The sequence below is a fragment of the Galeopterus variegatus genome, unplaced genomic scaffold (genome assembly GCF_000696425.1).
Source record: "Galeopterus variegatus unplaced genomic scaffold, G_variegatus-3.0.2 Scaffold2113, whole genome shotgun sequence".
NCBI lineage: Eukaryota > Metazoa > Chordata > Mammalia > Dermoptera > Cynocephalidae > Galeopterus > Galeopterus variegatus.
Window position 1 is genome coordinate 208,451 of NW_007728224.1, and position 20,634 is coordinate 229,084.

General features: G+C 55.6%; 1 protein-coding gene across 1 annotated transcript in view; it reads right to left on the reverse strand.

Moving 5' to 3' along the window:
• Positions 1-7,772: 7,772 nt before the first annotated feature.
• WFS1 (Wolfram syndrome 1 (wolframin)) overlaps positions 7,773-20,634 on the reverse strand; it is a 27,482-nt gene continuing 14,620 nt past the window's right edge. The window contains exons 3-7 of the mRNA XM_008580494.1: positions 19,811-19,955; positions 19,151-19,321; positions 18,581-18,661; positions 15,451-15,599; positions 7,773-10,369 (exon numbers count right to left, since the gene is read on the reverse strand). Coding sequence (XP_008578716.1) covers positions 8,558-10,369; positions 15,451-15,599; positions 18,581-18,661; positions 19,151-19,321; positions 19,811-19,955 — 2,358 coding nt within the window. The 3' untranslated portion in view covers positions 7,773-8,557. The remainder of the gene's footprint in view (positions 10,370-15,450; positions 15,600-18,580; positions 18,662-19,150; positions 19,322-19,810; positions 19,956-20,634) is intronic.

Sequence of the window (20,634 nt, forward strand, 5' to 3'; positions counted from 1 at the left end):
TGCCGCTTTCCGTGCCACAGGTAAGTGGGCTCCAAACTGGTGAGGTGATGTTCCCTACTGTCAGGAGAATGCTGTAGGGGGTAGGACACTACATTGGCTCTGTGTTATAGAGACCCCAAATAACAGGGGTTTAAACAGAGGAGACAATCCTATCTCCGACGTAAAAGTCTTGGTGGTGTGGTGGCTTCACCTCGCAAGGCTATCAGGGGCCCAGGCCTTTTCTCTCTTGTTGCTCCTCATTTCTGGTGTTTGTCCTTGTCCTGACAGTCAATCAAGATGGCAGGAGAGGGTAAGGATAGCACGTGCCTCTGTCCTTCAGGGGTATGACCTGGAAGTTTCCCGTCTCCCTTCCAATCACTCCCATGGGCCAGGGATTAGGCACACAGCCGCCGGTAGCTGCAGGGGAGGCTGGGAAATGTGGTTATTCTCGGATAGCCAAAGGTCCAGCTTGAAATCAGGGCTTCTACTACTATAGAAGGGACTTGTGGGGACAGGGAGCCGTTGCCTCTGCCATAGACAGAAAAATGCTGCATATTTGTCGTAGTGCTTGGGCCCAAACACACCCCCAGAGAAGCCCCAGGTTTTGCCCTTCAAAACTGGGCAGGTCCCAGTGCCCTGCAACAGGACTTTTCTCCCAGAGTCAGCCGTGGTCCATTTCTGTGATCTGCCACCAAGCTGCTCTGAGGGATAGGAGAGACCTGCGCCCACTCGATGTGATCATTAGGGTGTCATATGGGTCTGCTTCTGGAACAGGGGCGTGAGCGCCCAGTGATGGGTTCTCCCACAGATGACAACTTTGCTTGGCACAAACCCCCAAGCAGCAACTTCCTGAAGGCACCGGACAGTGGACCAGAGCAGGCAGACAGAGGAGAGGAGCAGAACCTTGGAGCTGCACAGGCTTAGCCCGAGGGCAGGTGCAGGGAGGCCCCAGGGGCAGCTAAACTCCACGGAAAAACCGCCCAGAGGAGCAGGGCCTGAGACAGAGACCTGGCTTTGGCTAGAGGGCCACCGCGTCTGAACTGCTACCTTGGGACCGTGGGTATCAGTTACCCTGCCTGCAGGTGGGGAGCTGGTGAGTTTTGGAAAAAATCCCACTTTCAGGGATAACACACAGAGAGCAAGAATCTAAGGGTTTTCTAGGAGGCACCTCAGAGAAAGTCTCAGGAGCCACACAGTGAGGCAGAGGGTGTGGGATCTGGGGACTCTGTGGCTTTGTCATTGGCCCAATATGATACTTTGTCACCCCTGCCCGGGGGGGACTAGTCACCACCAAGGAGCCTGGGCCTGTCCTCATCAGAGCAACAAGGCGGGGGAAGCAGGGAGACCTCAGTCGTCGGGCAACCACCTGGAGAAGGGATCCCCAGGGATGAGTGGGGGAGGCAGCCCTGATGTGAAAAAGAGGAGCAGGGGGGTCCCCAGGCCCTGGGTTGGGGAGATGCAGAGATAAGGATGTCAGCCCCGGCCCGAGCAGTTGTTCTGGGCTAGTTAGAATAGTGTATTAGTCCATTTATGTCGCTTATAACAAAATACCCGAAACTGGGTGATTTATAAAGAAAAATGAAATTTATTTGCTTACAGTTTCTGAGGTTGCAAAGTCCAAAGTTCATCTGGTGGCAGCAACTTTGATCCAGGGGACTCACATTGCAAGACGGTGGAAGCAGAGAGAGCAGAGAGAGAGAGACAGACTCTCCTCTTCTTTTAAAGCCCTCAGAACCACGCCCCTGGCCACCATTTTTAACCCATTCACTAGGACACGATCCTACAATCCAATCAGCTCTTCAAGGCTCCACCTTGCAATCACCACCTAGGATTTCCCACCCTCTTAACAGTCACAGTGGGGACCAAGTTTCTGATACATAAAACTTGGGGACACAATTCTACATTCAGTGAGTCTTGGGGGGACATAATTCAATCCACTACATTCTTCCCCTGGCCCCCCAAAACTCATGTCCTTTTCACATGCAAATATGCTCATTTCATTCCCCAAATCTTAACTTGTTTCAACTCAAGAGTCCAAAGTTCAAAGTCTCATTCATGAAATCAATACAAGTCATCTACCTCCAGATACAGTGGTAGGACAAGCATAGGGCACATATTCCCATTCCAAAAGGGAGAAATAGGTCAAAAGAAAGGGGTAACAGGTCCTAAGCAAGTCCGAAGCCCAGCAGGGCAGGCATTAAATCTCAAAGCTGGTGAATCATGTACCTTGACTTCATATTCGACGTTCTGTGCCCACTGGTGTGGGGGTTGGGTCCCCAAGTCCTCCGGCAGCTCCACTCCTATGGCTTTCCTGGTCTCAGGTGATGCTTTAGCTCTCGCAGGCTGGCGTTGCATGCTGGTAGTTCCACAGATTTGGGGTCTCCCTGGTGGCCCCGCTCTCACAGCTCCACTAGACAGGGTGCTGATGGGGTTTCTCTGCTGCAACTCCAAGCCCACATTTCCACTCTCCATTGCTCTAGCAAAGGTTGTCTGTGGTGACTCCACCCCTGCAACAGACTAGAAAGGAGGGTTTTCTAGGGCACAGGGCTACAGGGCGGTTGAGTCCCAACTCCATCGAGACTAAGGTGTGAGTTTGGGGAGAACACAAACCTTTCTAGACCTATTTCATTTTGTAGTGTTTCCTGTGGCTGCTGTAACAAATTACCACAAACTTAGTGGCTTAAAACGACACAAATTTATTTTCTTCCAGTTCTGGAAGTCAGAAGTCTGGAATGGGTTTCACTGGGTTAAAATCCGGGTGTCGGCAGGGCTGTGTTCCTTCTGGAGGCTCTGAGGGAGGACCACCGCCTTGCCTTTTCCAGCTTCTAGAGGCGGCCTGCCTGCCTTGGCTCAAGACGCCCCGTCCATCTCAAAGCCAACAGCAAATTACCTTCAAATCTCTCTCTCGCTGTGACCCTCCTGCCTCCTTCTTATAAGGATACTTGAGATTACACTGGGCACATCTGGATACCTGGATACCACCTCCCCCATCTCAAGATCCTTAACATAATTCCATCTGCAAAGTCCCTTTTGCCAGGTAAGGTAACATATTCACAGGTCTAGGAGATTAGACCCTTTGGGAGGCCATGATTCTGCCGACCACAATCTTCAAAATGGAAATGTCTATCCTGCAATGGCTGTCACATGATGATTACATGAGAAAATATGTTAAGTGTCCAGCACACAGTAGGCATTCCATTAGTGCTGGTAAAACTGGACGGAAGCATCTCAGGTGCTCATGGTAGATGACAGCAGCACTTTCCTCTACCTGCCATTGTGCTAAATTTATTTATTGGTTGATAGTCTATCTCCCCCATGACCCCCTGCACCGCCCTGCCCCAGGGCAGGGATTGTGTTCACCGCTGCTTCCTCTGTGCCTAGGCAGAGCAAAGCACACATTGGGTGCTTAATATTTGTTGAGTGAATGAGTATTACTTTTCCTCGCCATGAAAAAGAAGCACCAGTTACCAGATGGAGACCCTGCCAGTATTCGTGTTCTCTAGGGCTGCTGGATGAGGTCACGTAAGCACAGATGGCCGCCGAGCCCGGTACCAAACCTGCTGATCATGTTTGAGATGGCCAGAGGTTTCTGTCCTCAGACAGCAGACTCGAGAGAGACAGGTCCTGCTCTGCGGGCAGCTGCACAGGTGTGGGCTCCTGCCACTTGCGCGTGCGGCTGCATGATGCAGGACAGAAAAAGTGAAGAACGTTGTGGTAACGGACTGGTCTCTACCAGCTTGTCCATGGGGAGGCAGGGTCTCTCCCATACTGTTTTCACCACCCCAGAGAGCAGACAGTGCCGGCGCTGTGGAAGAACACCCCACGGGAGCTGGGAAGGGGCAGCTTCCAGAAGGTTTGGAAACTGGCGCCATACCCTCTCCTGGCTCTCAAAATGGCGCCACCCAGTTGGGTCTTTCTCAAGCGGCTCAAATGCTGCAGCTACTTCATGGAAGCATCGTGAGACCCCCCACCCCACCAGGGTCCCTCTGATGCTCCCACAGCCCCCTGAGGTGAAGGCCCAGCCAGAGTTGGTGGCCTGACATGGTGTTAAATGGTGACGGTCTCTGCAAACAGCAAGTTCGTTCCTGGGATGTCCCGGGGCTGCCTCTCTGTAAGACCCAGGAAAACACTGATTTCTTCATGACTGGGAGGAAGAACAGGCTGTGGTGCCATCCCATCTGTGCCACCTCCTAGCCATGACTTTGGGCAATTCCCTACCCCACCATCATTTAGGAATCTTCATATATAAAATATTGGGGGGGTTGGGGGGTGGGAACTAGTTGTGAGGACCTAACGTGAACGAAGTGCCAGACCCACAGTAACGTTCAGGACTCTGACCCCCCACCCCACCCCACAGAGGGCTGGGGTCAGCTTCTGGAAAGCAAGGGCCTTTGCCCCCAACAGTTCTGACTTCTGCAAATCCCTCCATGTGCCTAAGACCTGGTCCTGGGCCAGGGAGGCAGCAGCTTATTTATCAATAGGAAGGGACGATCGGGCTGTCAGGGAACCTCAGGGTTATAGGGCGAGGGCATTCTGTTCACTGCTCCTTGAAGCGGTCTGGAGAGGCTGTCTCCAGATCTAAGGGGCCCACCGCCGGCCGGGTCTGCTGGGAAAGGAGGAGAAGCCACTTTTCACAGACCCTCCTCTAAAGAGTCTCACTGTACCCAGACACATCTCACCAGGGCTGGAGAGCTGGGAGGGGCCCCGGCTGCCTGCAGGACGAAGTCCAAATTCCTAAGTGCCTCCAACCTGGCCTTTCAACCCTCCCAACCCCACTGAGCTCTATCCTCCTCCACACCAGAGGCCTTGAATACCGAATATCTTCCCTCCTGGCCTCTCCAAGCCCAGTTCCTCCCCTTGCTTGCAATATGGGGCGAACCCACCTCTTTCCGGGAGCTGGGAGCCTTCCTGACCTTCTGCAACCCAGGGCTGGAAGGCTGCTCCCTCCCCTGGGCTCCCACAGCACTGCCTGTCTCTGAACTGGGGCCCTCAGTGTTTTTTCTTGCCCATGGGGTCATGATGTTCCTGAGGCTGGGGCCTGGTTTGACTCAAATTGAGGAATTACAGTCTAGCTCAGCATCACAAGGCAGTAAATATTTGTTCAAGGGCGGCAGTGAACGTGCTCAAGGCTGATTAGTTAAGGTAAATAAAGAATATTTTAGAGAGTAAGTCACAGGTATTGGCCAACATTTCTGCATGCGGAGTCCGGAGGAGTTACACCCTGGTGCACAGGAAAGGCAGGACTGTTTGCATGGGGTGGGGGTCCTGCGGGTGTGTGTGGGGGGTGCAGACACAGAGTCATCAGAAACCAGGCCCTGTTCAGATTCAGCCGCTTCCAATCAGTTCCAATCTAAACCCAGTTATTTTCACAAAGTCTGAGTTCTTCAAAAGCTAGCAAGGACTTTACAGTTCCTCTGGTGATGGACTTTAATGATTCTTAGTTGGTTCTTAAGTTCCATGAATATTTAAGTCCTTTTAAAAAAATTGACAAATTGCTTATTGAGCATTTAGTAGTGCCAGACACTATTCTAACCACCCTGTGAGAAAACGAACTCATTTTATCCTCAGAACAGCCAGTGAGGTAGGTCTGTTATCCCCATTTTGCAGGTGAGAAAACTGAGGCCTGGAAAGCTTGAAATAGCCCAAGCTCACTCAGCTGGGAAGGCAAAGAATTGGGATTCAAAACTGGGCGGCCCGACCCCTATTCTCATCTATGTATGTTACATCTGAACTTACAACTAAACGTTCTCACTGCAGCTTGGGGTTCTCTACATTTAGTTTCTTAAAAATGGCACCATTGGGGCCGACCCCGTGGCACACTCGGGAGAGTGTGGCGCTGGGAGTGCAGCGGTGCTCCTGCCGCGGGTTCGGATCCTATATAGGGATGGCCGGTGCGCTCACTGGCTGAGGGTGGTGCTGACAACACCAAGCCAAGGGTTGTGATCCCCTTACTGGTCACACACACACAAAAAAAGGCATCATTGCTAAGTTTTGAAAACCACTGACCCAGCCCAGACTTCCCATTTTATAAATCAGGACACTGAGGTCTGGGAACAGGTACTGAGTGGTTCCTGGTCACACGGCATGTGTGGTAGAGAGAGAAGCAGAACCTGGGTCCAGTGCCCAACCCGGCTGCTGTGGGTTAAACGTGTCTCCCAAAGTTCACGTATTGGGAACTTGGCCCCCACTGTAACAGTGTTAAGAGGGTGGGAAATCCTACTACAGCAATTGAAGGTGGGGCTTTTAGAGTGATTGGACTGTGAGGACTGTGCCCTGGGGAGAGGATCCATCCGTGGAGTAGCGGGTGTGGTTCTGACGGCTTTATAAGGAGAGTGAGTGAGCAGGTCAGCTCTCTCTTGCTCAGCACATTCTCGCCATGACACCCTGCATCGCTGTGGAGAGTCACCACCAGAAAGAAGGCCCTCACCAGATATGTTCCCTGGACCTTAGAATTCCCAGCCTCCAAACTGTAAGAAATAAAATTTCATTTCTTTATAAATTACCCAGTTTCAGGTATTGTTATAAGCAACAGAAACGGACTAATACACCTACTTTCCCCATGAGACCATGATGCCCCTGCTCCAAGCTGGTGGCTCTGGTGGTTGTTCAGAAGCTAATCATGGCGTGCTAAGTAGCTTTGTGGTGGCCCAAAGGACAGGGCCCGGCAGAGCTCAGTCCAATGCTGGCTCTGCTGCTAATATGCACTGTGGGCTCCTCTCGGTGTCCTCTTCTGCAGATGGGGGTTGTCATAGTACCCCTCATCCAGGTGTGAGGATTAAATGTCCCCTGTGTTCACTCAGAGTGCCTGGTGGCTTTCCCTACCTCCAGACAAGAGTGGTGAGTCTGGGGAGCAGGGTTGAGGGGTGAATGCATTTTGTGGCCTCATAATCTGCAGGATGGGGAGGGACTTGGGGCTGACCTTCAACCTCATCTCACTATTGGGCGAAGAAACCCAGGAGCAAACACACAGCCGGGAGCAGTAACCCCTCCTGAGCATTTCTTTATCACGGGGATTCCAGGCAGACCCTGGGGGCAGAAGGACAAAACGAGATGAGCTAGCGGTGCAGGGAGGCAGCTGCCACCTGCCCCACGTGATGAGGGAAACAGCCACTGCCACATCCTGAGCCGCCCACGCCAGGGTCTGCCATGGGAAGACTGTGGGTGATTTGAAGTTTCCCAACCATAAGTGGAGCCCGCTGCCCACTGGGGAGCAGCCAGGCCCATGGGGGTTGGGAGGGGGTGCTGGACTTGTCCTAAGCCTCAGGGAAGAAACTGAACACCCAAGGGACAGAGCCAGACACACATCCCCGTAGTGGGGAGCTAAGTTTGCTGGGGGCCCCAAGCTGCTCTAGCACCCCCAAGCGATGTAAGTTCTGATTATAATTCCATGGAATATCACTGTACACTGTTGAATACAGGACAGTTTCACAAACACATTACTGTGTGGGGTGGCAGCCACCAAGCCCTGAATCACCACGTATGCTATACTTCATCGGTAATTTGAGCTTCAAAAATAATTGTGAATGTGTGTGCTTTCCACCTAGTAAGATCTGAGTTGACAGCAGGGCTGACGTTCTGTGAATGTTGGCATCAGCTGGCCCCTGCTACTGAGGGTCACAGCAGACACCTCAGGGGCCCTCACACTTGAGGGGGTGCCGGGGTCTGCTCTCTGGCAGTGGGTGTCAACTGTGTGAACATGGACTTGGATTTCATTAAATAGTGTCAATACCTGCTGATTCTCATGCGTGTACAAAAGAAGACTTCTTTTAAACAAAAAAAGAAGGAAAGGACTGTAGATTTCGCCAAAGGCTTTTATTTCGGCTGCTTTAGGACCCTGACTTCCTGCTCTATAGTACTGAACATGGCCAAATTTTTCTGAGTATTGGGAAAGGATGCTGAGGGTTCCTTCTGTTTCCCAAGTCTTGACGGATTCACCCACTACCCACAGGGCAGGAAAGCCATCAGGCAGACTGTGGTGCCCAGGGCTCAACATGGACATGCTCTGCCCAGAGCCGCCACCTCCCCTGGCCTCTGCTCAGGCCAGGGCTTGACTATAAGGCCAGGAATCAGGCAGCTGGGCACATGCCCTGGGAAAGGCGAACAGATGTCAAGGCTTAGCAGTAACCAAATAAATAAGAAATGCTACCACTGAGTTTACACTGATGCATATTTGCTTCTTAATTAAAAAACAAATCCAACACAGAAGTAAATAAGAGCCACAGGGTGCTTAGAGGCGGTGGGGGAGGAGGGAAGACTTCATCTGTAAAGTGCTTTTGGGTCCTGGGACTCCTTCTAGTCCAGTCTGAAGCACCAGCTAACTCGGAAGGGGTGGGAGAGTGGGTGAAGACCGTGCATGCAACTTCCAGCGACAACGGGCATTCAAAGTGGACACAGTGAAACAGCGGTCACCCCTCGTCGGGGCCTGAGCAGTCCGTACATGAACGAGAGGTTTCAGAAGCCCAGACCTGCACACGCGGGCACACACTTAGCACTGGGCTGTGCTCGTTGGCCAGGCGGCCACCGGGAAAGGTCCTCACAGCATCATGCACGGAGGCCTTCCCCAGCCGTGGACAGGCCCTCACACAGCTGACAGGAATGGGAAGAAGAAGAAGTCAAAGGCGAACTTCACAGCGCTATGTGCGGTGCTGCGCCAGTCATGCTCGATTTTCACGTGCCGCTTGGCAGGCGACAGCTGGGCCATGCAATTGAGGCAGCTGATGGCCTTGAGCTCGAAGACGGGCCACTTGCTGCCCAGGCGGCCCTCGAGGACGGTGCTGAACTCGACGAGGCTGCCCTGGCGCAGGCTGAGCAGCACGCCCTTGAACTCGCTGCTGGCCCGCAGCACGATGTCCTTGGTGACGTCGTCCTCCTCGTGGCCGCGGGGGCCGTTGGCCCCGCTGCTGTATGGCATGCCCACCGTGATCTCGAACTTGTAGCGGTCGAACTTCCTGATGTGGCAGGGGTGCTTGGCCAGCAGCTTGAGGCGGCAGAGCTCCTCCTCGGCCGTGGAGGTGTTCCCGGGACTGCAGGCGGGGTAGGGCTCACCATAGAGGCAGCGCATCCAGTCGCCCACGAAAAACGGCAGCATGTTGATAGCTGACTCGGCGCTGTTGTCGATCTCGGTCACCCGGACGTACTTGAAACGGCCCGTCCACGTGACCCTGTGGCCCTCTAGGTGGCTGCACAGGATCTGGGTGCGCGCCATGTTGGTCTCCTTCCAGGCCCGCGGCCCGCACAGGAAGCCGTACTGCTGCCAGGTCAGCGTGGAGTTGTAGACCTTCATGCCCTCCGAGCGGTACACGTAGAACCAGCAGAAGAGCACGACCGCTGAGATCCACACCAGGATGAGCTTCACGACGGAGCTCCGCGTCAGCGACTTGACCATCTCCACCACGGAGAAGTTGGCCTTGGTCCACCAGCGGAACAGCAGGGGGACGCTGCAGACTGCCATGGTGACCACGATCTTGGTGAGCTCCAGGGACACGAACCACCGGGCAAAGTGCAGCATGCCCATGAGAGCGAGGCCAGCCACCAGGACAGGGAGCGCAAAGAGGAACAGGAAGTAGCCGACGGAGGCGCGGACCAGCCCCAAGCCAGTGGACTCCAGCAGGATGACCACGGAGAGTTCACACCACATGAAGCAGACCAGGTAGGGCACCAGGTAGCAGTAGGTGCCTTTGAAGTGCCTCAGCTGGGCCATGCGGAAGAAGAGGTAGAAGAGGTAGATGTAGAGCAGGCAGGGGACGCTGACGTTGAGGACGACCAGGTGGCCAACGGGCACGGTGAAGAAGGTCTGGCCGAGGAGCTTCAGGTAGCGCCAGTCCAGGGGCACGGAGGGCAGCAGGGACAGCAGGCCAGCGGTGACCTCGGTGACCAGGGCCCGCCTGGTGTAGGGCTCAGCCGAGGTGCTCAGGCTCATGTAGCTGGTGACAGTGAAGAAGGCGGCGATGACGGCTAGCTCTGAGCAGGGCACACAGTCCTTGCTGGCGAGGGGGAAGGAGAAGATGACGAAGATGACGGACAGCAGGAAGTGGGCGTAGGGCTCCAGGTGGTTCCAGCCGAAGTTGACCTCGGCCTGCTCCACGTCCAGATTGGGCTCGAAGCGCAGCAGCAGGTCGGTGAGGGTGCGGAAGTTCTCCCAGGCCTTGCTGTCCTGGAACACCTTGAGGGTGCAGATCACCATGGACACGAAGGACAGGTAGAAGATGACCAGGGGGATAAAGAAGGCGAAGAAGTCGACGGTCAGGTTGCTGATGATGAAGAAGAAGATGAGGGCGTTGATGTGGTGGGTGGGGACGATGGTGGACAGCCAGTGCATGCCGGCCCGGGAGGCCACGTCAATTAGGTACTCCTTGATTTCCATGATGGCGTGCAGGGGGTACTTGACCACCTGGGGGCAGGGGGGAGATGGAGCATTGGAACCAAGCTGGGACAGGAATCCCCACAGCTCTCCCTCCCATGCCTCCCTTCAACCAGCCCAGCTCTGGGGCAATGCACACCACCCCGGCTGTTGTCTCACGGCTGGGCCCTTTGCCCTGCTGGGTCCTAGTGGGTCCTCCTACCTCCACCTGGTGGAAAATCCTCCCATGCTCTAGGATCCATATGGGCCTTCTCTCAGTACCACCCCACTACAGGTCCTGGCCCTTCCTCTTCTGGGGCCCTGGAGCCCTTCTCCACCCCCCACCCCCGTGCCTGGCTCCCCACCCTCAACAGGGGTGCTGGACTCACACGAACTTGTCTCCCCTGCAAGACCTCAAGAGCCCAGCGGGACCCTCCCAGCTCCCCTTCCTTCCCCATGGGGTTCTTTGGAGCACATGACAGGGTCCCGGGCTGCCGTCTAGGAGCAGGTTCGTGCCTCAGCTCCACATTGCAACAAGGATGTCACCCCCCTGAGCCTCAGCTTCCTCGTCTGTCGAGGGGGATGGCAACCATTACTTTACAAGACTATGCTGGGCTCTAAAGAAGTGACAGCCACTAGCAGTCCCGAGAGGGGAGGCTGAGTGGGCATTTGAGAGAATTCGGCGCAAACACAGACAGCAGGGACTCATCACGTCTTTCCTGAACAAAGCGATGATTCAGTGGTAACAGGTGGATGAGAAACTTTCGCTAGTGGCAGTGGGCCCTGAGAACCAGCTGCCTGCCCCCCGCAGCCCACATGCACATACACACTCACCCAAGCACATGTGCACACCCCCTGCACACCCCCCCATACACACACGCATGCACACACAGTGCATGCACACACAACATGCTGCTTACACACAACCCCACACAGACACACACCCTCACACAGATGCGTTCAAAGGCAGCCTCTCCTCCCCAGCCTTGCCCCTGTCCCCCCAGCAGCACAGTGAGAGGTCAGAGCAGCTCTCAGCCTTCACCACAGCCACAGGTGAATGAAGGGCCGGGGAAAGTGAGAGGGGAGCAGCCTCAGGAAGCAGGTGGGGGTGATTCTCCCACCCAGGGCACCCTCACATCCTGCCTGGTCTGTGCAGAACTCGTAGAGGCCCTTGGCCGGGCCAGGGCACAGAGGAAGGGGACAGAGGCTGGAGGGGTGAAAGGAGAAAGTGGCCATGACAGTGCCAGTCCTCACATAGTGCAGCATGGAGCACAGGGCAGGGGTCTGGATGTCTCCAGAGGGACAAGGGCCTGGACAGCACCAGGGAGTGGCTCCTCAGAGTACTCAGCCCTGTGTCAGAGCAGGAAGCCTGACCATGGGCCCAGAGCCCATTGAGATGCTATGTGGTAGGGCCAGGCCTGAGCACAGATGGACAGGAAGCAGCAGCCAGATGCCCCATCAGTGCTGGGACAGGTGGGCAGCGCCAGCCTCCCCGACTCCTGTGGGCAGGCTCTCTCTGTTGTCCCACTGGAGGGCTGAGGAAGAATCCTGGGTGAACAGTAACTGAGTGACACCACCAGCATGTGGCCCTCATCTGCCCAAGAACCTTGGCTGTCAACTCAAAACAACTTGAACAGGCATATCCAAACCAGTAACGGAGCCAGCCTGATGCCTGGGGAGGTCCTGAGATGGGGGCCATGGGCCTTAGCTCCGCCCCCGCCACACATCCAGCCCAGCAATGGAGCCAGATGACACCCAGGATCTTGAGACAGTGGCCGGGCCGGCTCCGCCCCAGCCCACAACCAGATCCAATGTATTTGTCAACCACGGGTGTTCCTTTGGGGTGCGTGACTTATCTGCTCATGTCCCTCACCAAATTTCTGCTTAGATTTTTCTAATTAACTTTTAAGAGTTCTTTTTGCAATAAGGATGTTAACCTTTGTTAAAAAAAAAAAAAAAGTAAAGAGTAGAATAGTGGTTACCAGAGGCGGAGGGGTGCAGGGTGCAGGTAGGGTGGGGAGATTGGGGTGAACTAATGGGGACAATACTATGCTGTCCACCCTAAGTGAATCATTGCACAAGATACGCATGTATCAAAACAACACATTGTACCCCACGAAAATACAGATAAAATTGAATTTAATAAAAAAAAACAAAGAAAAATAACTAGCACACCTGGAAGCTACCGGCAGACGGAGCTTCCCCAGGTGAGGACCGTGACACGCTTAAGGACATGTATGTGTGTGTACACACCTATATACACTCACATGGACGAACAGCTCTGTGTCCTCTTACACATTTGTGACAGTCCACGGTTCTATAACAAGCAAAGAGAGGAGCAGTCTAATAAACCACCTAACGGCTCCCCCACTCTCTGGGGCCACCAGCCTTCCCCATGAGTGGAGAGGTGTCCACACATGCTGTGGGAAGGGTGACAGGGACGATCAGGCTCAGCAGCATTAGCCTCTGGGGTCGTTTCTGACGCTTGCCATAGAGCAAGCCAGCACTTATGAAAACAAAGCCGCCGCAGGGCTTCTCGGGGAGGAGCTCTCCGGATGAGGCCCGGCCAGTCCAGCCAGCTGAAGCCAGCAGCTGGAAGTGCGTCAGCCGGCGCAGCTCAGCCCCGTGGGGAGCTTGCTAACAGCGGGCAAGCGGGCAGTGCCCCCAGGCCTGCGTGACGCGCAGCAGGGAGCTGGCCTTGGTTAAAGTTCACCTGAAATCCCGTCCCACTCAAAGCTGTTCATACTGTTTTGCCACACAACTGATTGCCTAGCTGAGAGGGCCTCTAAAAGACAATGAAGCTTCTAGAACATGACACTGGTGGTGTCCAGTGTCTTGGGCAGCACGGGTGACCAGGGAATGGTTCCTTTTCAAGTTCCTGTACCCTGCTCCCTGCAGCTTCCACCCAAGCCTTCCACCAAATGGTGGGACTCCTTTTCTGTAGAAAATGTGTAAACAAATGAAAATAAACTCTGCTTTGAGATGGAAAAAAACGAAATTAAGAAAATGCAAGCAGGATCTAGTTCTGCGAGAGGAACAGTGACGAGCATGCGCCCCACCCGAGGTGATCGCCCTGTGCTGTCCCAAGAAACGTAGAAAACGCAGCGTCACAGCCGGGCCGTGACCAGCGTGCCGCCTCCCTCCACTCGGGCCGAGGCGAGTGAGTCTCAGCTAGATGCTGCTCAAACCCGAGTGAAAACATCCTCATGTTGCATTTTGCAATGATTTAATGGAAAAAATGTTAGGATTTTAAAATATCATTCAATGTATTTTTCAGAGGGTTTATCTGTCACGGTGCCTGCACTTCCAGGCTCCAGAGTGGAGTCTGGAACTTTCCTTGTGGGAGTAACGTGAGCTCACAAAGAGGCGTCTGTCATTTCTCACTGTGGGAGAAGACAACCTCTCCAAAGTACCTTCTCCTTTGTTCTCCAAAAGGCTATTAAAAGCTGGGACAGCTTTAGCTCTAGGAGACGCCTGTGATGATTCATTATGTGTCTTTTGCAAAAGACTTTTAATAAGAAAAACTGTAAAGGCATCAGAGCTCTGACAGTTTCAAACGTTGGAAGGAAACTCAGAGCCTTGCTTTTTCCGTGTCAGAATACTTTAAGTCTCTCTCCCAGAAAGGACTTTCAGGTATAGTACAGCACCAGACTCATCACTTGTAAGTGGGGTGACATAAAATTCAGTGTCCAAAGCAGGGTGCTTTATTAGTACTTATGCTGGGATGGCGTAAACTGGGACACCCAGGCCATGGCCTTCTGGCACGAGGGTCTTCTCCAACTTACCCTTTCACCTTTGACCCTCACTGGCATTTGAGGAGCACCTCCTCTTTGCCAAAAACCATGCCAAATGCTCCTCTTCCCTCTCTCATGCTAGTAAGGAATTATGACATCTTATCTGTGAACATTTAGCCCAGGGCCCCCCTCTGAGTACACTGTCAATGAAAGCCCTGAGCTCCCTCAGTTCAAGTTCTCTGCTATCCTGGCGCTGCGTCTCAGCCTCCAGAATGGCCAGTCTCTCTTTCACTGGACAGGACACTTGACAGCTCTGGGTGCTCCTTGCAGACTCACGCTCAGATACAATTGCTCTCTGGGTCCCGGGGAGCATCCTGCCCTGCCCTGTCCACACACTGGGCTCCGACTTCCCGCCGGCTGCAGCTGACCCACATCCTGCCCCAACCTTGACCCGTTTGCCCATCCAACACATTGATGGTGGTTCACCCATGTTCTCAGTCGGTTAAGAATACCAGAACCTCAGGGACACTTGGACAACACACACCCATGGGTGCTGTGACAGCAACTCATCTGCTCAGAGGCCCCTTGTGCTTGCTGACACACCTGTCTGGAAGTTTGGGTTCCCCTGCAGACTGAGCTATGTTCACATCTAATTCAACCATGTGAACTGAACCAGGGCAATCTGTAAGGAGACCATATGGCTGCCTCGTGTGTCTGCACCGTACGTCCCACCACGTGGCTGAGAACGCAGAAGCTGTCAAGTAGGCAGTGGGGCTGCGCCACTGGGCTCTCCGCCCCTGCTCAGCCCTTGCCGTCTGTGCTGCTCGCTTCCTTCAGGTGAGCCCCTTGTCCTGCACACATACCGGCCCACCCTCCCCCACTCTCCCACGCTCTTGCTCTCTCTCCCTGAGCCCTCGCAGGACCAGGGACAACAGGCATCACTGCACAGTCCTCCCTGGCTAGATGGACACTGCACTTCATTTTGGGGAAGGCATTTTCAAAGTTCTGACCTCTGTTCTGTGCCATAAACGGCTAATTTTTCTAAATGATAAAGTCTAAATGAAAGTCAGAACCCAATCCCTCCACCCTGCTCTCCACACGGTGCTTTGTGGCAGAGAAAGCCAAAAGACGGGCTCTCTCCAGCGCACATCACCTTGGGCGCACATCACACTGGGTGCACGTCACCCTGAGTGCGCCCACCCGACTGCATAAGAAATGCCTCTGTCCCGAAGACGCGTCCTTACGCAGCGACAGAGGGCGTCCTGAAGGACAAGCGGCACAGCTCCAGGACGCTTCTGTTAGGTGAGGACCGTCCCACCCACAGCTTCGTGGAGAGCACGAGGGGTGCCTGACAGGAACCGCGTGTGTGCCCAAGGAGGTGAGGTCTGGCCGACTCACCCTGAGGCGCAGGGGCAGGTCCTCGGGGCTCTTCCCTGCCAGCTCGTCATCATCGTCCTCATCCTGCAGGAACAGGTTTGTGGGGATGATGCCCTTGGCGTACTTCTTGGTGATCTCCACAAAGTCGTCCAGCGCGATATAGTTCTTGGCTGAAGCACATGAAAAAATGGCATGGGGTCCTCACCGTGGCCCTGACACGGATGGGTGAGGTGGGGAAGGGTGGCTTGGGGCCAAGCTCAGACAGGAGCTGAGTGTGGTCAGGTGGAGGAACCCTGCCTCAGCTGATGAATGGACAAGGGCCAGGCTGGACGGGGGTGGGGTTGGGAAGCGGCAGGTCTGCCCAGTGCCAGCCTCCACTCCTGCCCCTGGCCTTTGTGACAGACTGCTGTGTCCCTGCACCCAAGCTTTCCTTCCTTCCCTAGCTCCTGATGTCTGGAGTCTACCTGCACCTCTGAGCCCAGATCAGCTGCCAACCCTTCAACATCCGGAACCTCCAGTGCCCTGACATCCTTCTCTACCTCCAGCCTCAGCTGGACTTCTCACAGTGCTGGTGACAAGCCACGCTGCAGCCCAGCCCTCTGCTAACCCCGCTATCCAATGATCCGCTGAGGGCCTACTATGCACCTGCTAACCCCTCCACCCAACACACATCCACAGAGGGCGTACAATGTACCTGTTAACCCCTCCATCCAACGTGAACCACCGAGGGCCTACTATGTGCCAGATACTTTCCTGAACACTGGGAAATGCTTAAAATGGGCAAACAAAACCCAGAGAGTGCCCAAGTCCGGGCTCCCTCTAGCAGGGGTGATGGATGCTGGATAAAGGTTGGGAAGTCGCTGAGAGCCACATCCATCTTGGAAGCTCTCCTCCAGGTTGGTCCAGGACGGGCGTGTCAAGGGACCTCTCCAACCCACTGAGCCCTGAGTATGAGGCCCAGGGCTGGTGGGAGCCAGCTTTCTGGGAGCTTCCCGTGGGGGGAAGAGAGGGCATGTTCTAAGAGGGGGATACAACACCCAGGCAGCCTGAGTCCTGGCCTCACAGAAGTGGCATCCCATGGAGGCAGGCAGTTAACAAACAGCAGATATGCCAGAGATGATGGCGCAGGGGAGCAGGGCCAGTGCCCTGGAAACACAGCGGATGGAGGGCCCCTATCAATGCGGGGACACAGGATTCATGTGACGGCAGGGAGGGAGGGGGCCACACATGGCCACGGAAAGAGCAAGCCAGGCACAGGGATCAGCCAGCGCACAGAGGAGGAATGACGGGGAGGAGCTCCATGGGGCGGGGGACAAGGAGGGCCAGGTCCCTCAAGGCCCCCAGCTGCTGCTTGGGTGAGACTGCGCGGGAGGACCTCAGCCTGAGGTGAGTGATCTGGGCAACGGGTAAAGAGGGAGCTGTGGGGCAGGGGGGCGGTGACGTGGGGCACTGTCAGGCCGTTGTGAGGACTCTGGAGTTATTCTATGGACGAGGGGGAGACCCTGGAGGGCTGTGAACAGAAGTCAGAGAAAAGACTATGCCAGGGTGGGGTGGGAGAGGGAGACCAGGCAGGAGTGTCACAGACACTCCAGAAGAGGTGACAGGCCAGATCCAAGGAGTAGCTGCAGGGGTGGTGAGCACTGGGGGCCTCCTGGTGGACCAGGTGTGAGTGTGCAAAGGAGAGAGGATCCAACACAGTGCCCAGGTGTGCAAAAAGAGGAGCCAAGCATGGTGCCCAGGTGTGCCAGGTGAGGCTCTGGAGGCCGAGTCTCTGCCAGGGTCCCACACTGGCGGGTGGCAGAGGAGCCCCAGGCAGTGGGTCTAAGCCCAGGGAGTGCATTTTTCCCACTCGAGTGCATGACCTTCCAGCAGTTTCTATGTCCAACAACAGAGTTGTGACCTGGTTAATCACAAATCTCTGCAGGGTGTGAAGTCAGAGCTGCATGGCCTGGGTGGCCCACGGATCTAAACTCTGCCTGCAACGTCACTACAGGAAGGACTCCTGACCTGGGCGCCCTGCTCAGGCACACACACGTCTCTCTGCAGTGCAGCCACGCACCCGGCACCCTGGTGGTTGGAAACTTCTAAAGGTCTCTCCGTTCCTCCAGTTTCTGTAAGTCACGGACTCCTCTCCATCTCAGCATGATACAATTCTCTGCCTCCCCCAAACGGAGAATGCAGCAGCCCACACACCCACGTCCCCCTACTCAGACGCAGGGATTCAGTTGTCGCCAGAGTTCCAGCGACACTTTCTCTCATTGGTCCAGAGGGAAAGTGAGATGTCTCCCCAACTGCACGATACCCCCCCCCACCACAAGAAGCTCAGAAGCTCCTGAGACAGGGGGGCCCTTCGATCCTCTAATCTGACCATCTCACTGTCCAGAAGGGGAAACTGAGGACCAGAAAGAAAATAAGACCTGCCCAAGATCACAAGAAGAGTCTGCAGCAGACCTGGGTGTTCACCTGAGCTCTCCTGTTAATGCTGAGGAGCCAGAGTGTCCCACCTGCCTGGCTTCTCCAGGACAGGAGTCCGGGGCACCCACACTGCAGAGTCCACCCCATACAGGGGAGCGGTGGTCAGGGGGGTGGCTGCATGGGGGGATGAGAGTCTCTTCTAGTTCCTGGAGCCTAGTCCCAAAGACACACCCAGCTCAGCATGTCCCAAGCCTCTATTGCCTCCCTTCATGCAGGCTCTGCTACCCCACTTCCTACCTCCCCGCAAAGGCCCAGGCTGGGGTAGAGACCCTCACACGCCCCGCCAGGTCTCCCCTGGGCCTCTGATCATGCTGTTCCCTCCGCCTGGATTGCCCTCCGGGGCTGGTCACGGCACTAACTCCCCCTCAGCCTTCCCCACTCACTCAGGCACCGGATGCAGCCCACCCGCTTCTCTGTCTGGCAGGGATCGCCGTGCTGCAGTGTCAGTCCCATGTCCATCTTCCCGCTAGAGCAGGTGCTCCCTGTGGGCCAGGTGCACATCCCAGTGCCCAGAACACTAACACCCAATGGGCTGCACTGAGAGTCCCTTCCCATCCCTGAGATCCTGCTGGGGCCAGGCCTGGGCTCTGCAGAAGGGGGTGGACGCCATGCCCGGGGGGCAGGTGGGGACATGGACAAGGGTGTTGATAGGTGTAGGGCAGGCGGCCGTACTCACATTCACTGCTGACCAAGCGCTCCAGCATCCGCCTCTGCTTCTGTAGTGACTTGGGGACGGGGCCTGGCTGCGCCCCTCCATCTGCAGGGGACAAGGTGGGTTGAGAATCAACACAGGCTGCCTGACCCTTGTGCCCTACAGCCCTCCAAAATCTGGCTACAGGCTCCTGGGGCATCCCGAGCTCTGGGGACCACAGGCCTGGGAACTCCATCACAGCCATCGGGCAGGGCAATCACCTCTGAGCCTCAACCACGAGGGTGGACACAGTGCCCCCCAGCGGTGCTCCAGAGGAGGCTTCACAAAGCACTGCCTGCTCCGCCCTGCTTAGTCAGCACTGCCTGAGCCCAGCCACCTTCTGCGGGCCTTGGCCGCTGGCATGAATTCCCCTCAATCAGACCATGAACTCCCTGGGGGCCAAGCCCTGTCACTCCTGTGTCTCACCCTGGCACTAGGATGAGCTCAGGGAGAGTGTGCTCTTTGCTGTCCTTTTTGTTAACAGGCCACCTATCCCCCTCCCCACCAGCGAGCTGCTCCCTGGACACGCCTGGTGCCTGTGAAGAGGCCACGTACCATGCTCGTTGACCTGGCCCACATTCTCCAGCAGCTCCGACACGGCCACCTGCTTCTTCTTCTTGGGGTTGAGCTTCCAGTACATGACCAGCGCCGCCTTGCGCACAGCCCTCTCCAGGTCGGTCTCGGAGGACAGCTGCCTCACCTCCGGCTCGTTCTCCGAGGTGATGCCTGAGAGACAGGAGGGGTAATGGCTGCGTCCCCCCGGCCTGGATGCCATCAGTGCTGCTCTGAGAGGGTGACTCGCGCGAGAGGCTTGTCAGGCACCTTGGTTACCAGGGTAGAGTGAACATTTAACTGAAAGGCCATCTGAGCACAGTCCCTGCCAGCGCCCACTCTGCACGTGGGAGGCCCGCTGGTCTTGCAGTGTCCGCCCGCTCAGTGTCCACTGTGTGTAGGTACGTGTGGCTGTCTCCTCCCCGTGACACCAACAAAGCCAAAGGGAATGAAAGTGGCTCGGTCTGTTAAATGTCCATGCTATGCTCCAGAAACAATGTCCAGCAGGACAAGGCCACTAGCAAAACAGAAACTGCACTCATTTCCCAATGGCATCACCAGCACCGGGCTTTCCTGCTGCTATTATTTCACTTGTGCATCTACCAAGCAGCACTACCAACTGCTTGTCTCTGGGGCGGCTGTCTTAGCCTCACACACACCCACCTTTTCTGTCTGCCAAGCATCGGCGAAGAAGCTTCACAGCCTCCCGCCGACCCTGCTTTGCAGCGAGGACCAGCCAGTCCACGGCGGTGCAGTTGTTGAGTTCTTCATCCGCGTCATTGGCTAATCGCAGGTAGTGCTTCCCCACCTACAAACCAGACACCATTCAACATCCAGCTTCTCGGACCCGCTGCCTCCTGCCCCACGCTGCCGGACAGCCGCCTCCTCCCGCCCCTCCCCTTTGTCACTAGGCCTCACTGGGTGTCTACACTAGGCAGGCCCTCTTCAGCTCCTGGTACTTGCTCCTCCCCAGAACACTGTGAGGCAGATGCGGCTACCCCTCTGCAGATGAGGGAACCACGGGCTCCGAGTCATACAGATTTCCTTCCCTGAGCTGCTCCTGCCTACCAGATGCCCCAGGCTCACCAAGAGCGGCCAGTAGCTGTCATGACTAGATACACCTGCCGCCTCTCAAAACAGCCAGGGGGCCACAGAACGGGCTGGAGAGAGGCCAGCTAAGCAGCAGTCAGCACTGGCCACTACCTGTTTTTGAAAGTGAGGTTTGGGCCGGCCCGGTGGCGCACTGGGTAGTGCGCCGCTTGGGAAGCGCGGTGGCGCTCCCGCCCGAGGGTTCGGATCCCACATACGGACCGGCTCCCGCTCACTGGCTGAGCGAGGCACGGGAGCAACGCCGAGGTTTGCAATCCCGTTGCCGGTCCCTGGTCCGGTACGGGGGCAACACTGAGGGTTGCGATCCGTTGCCGGACACGGAAAAAAAGACAAAAGACAAAAAAAAAAAAAAAAAAAAAAAAAAAAAAAAAAAAAAA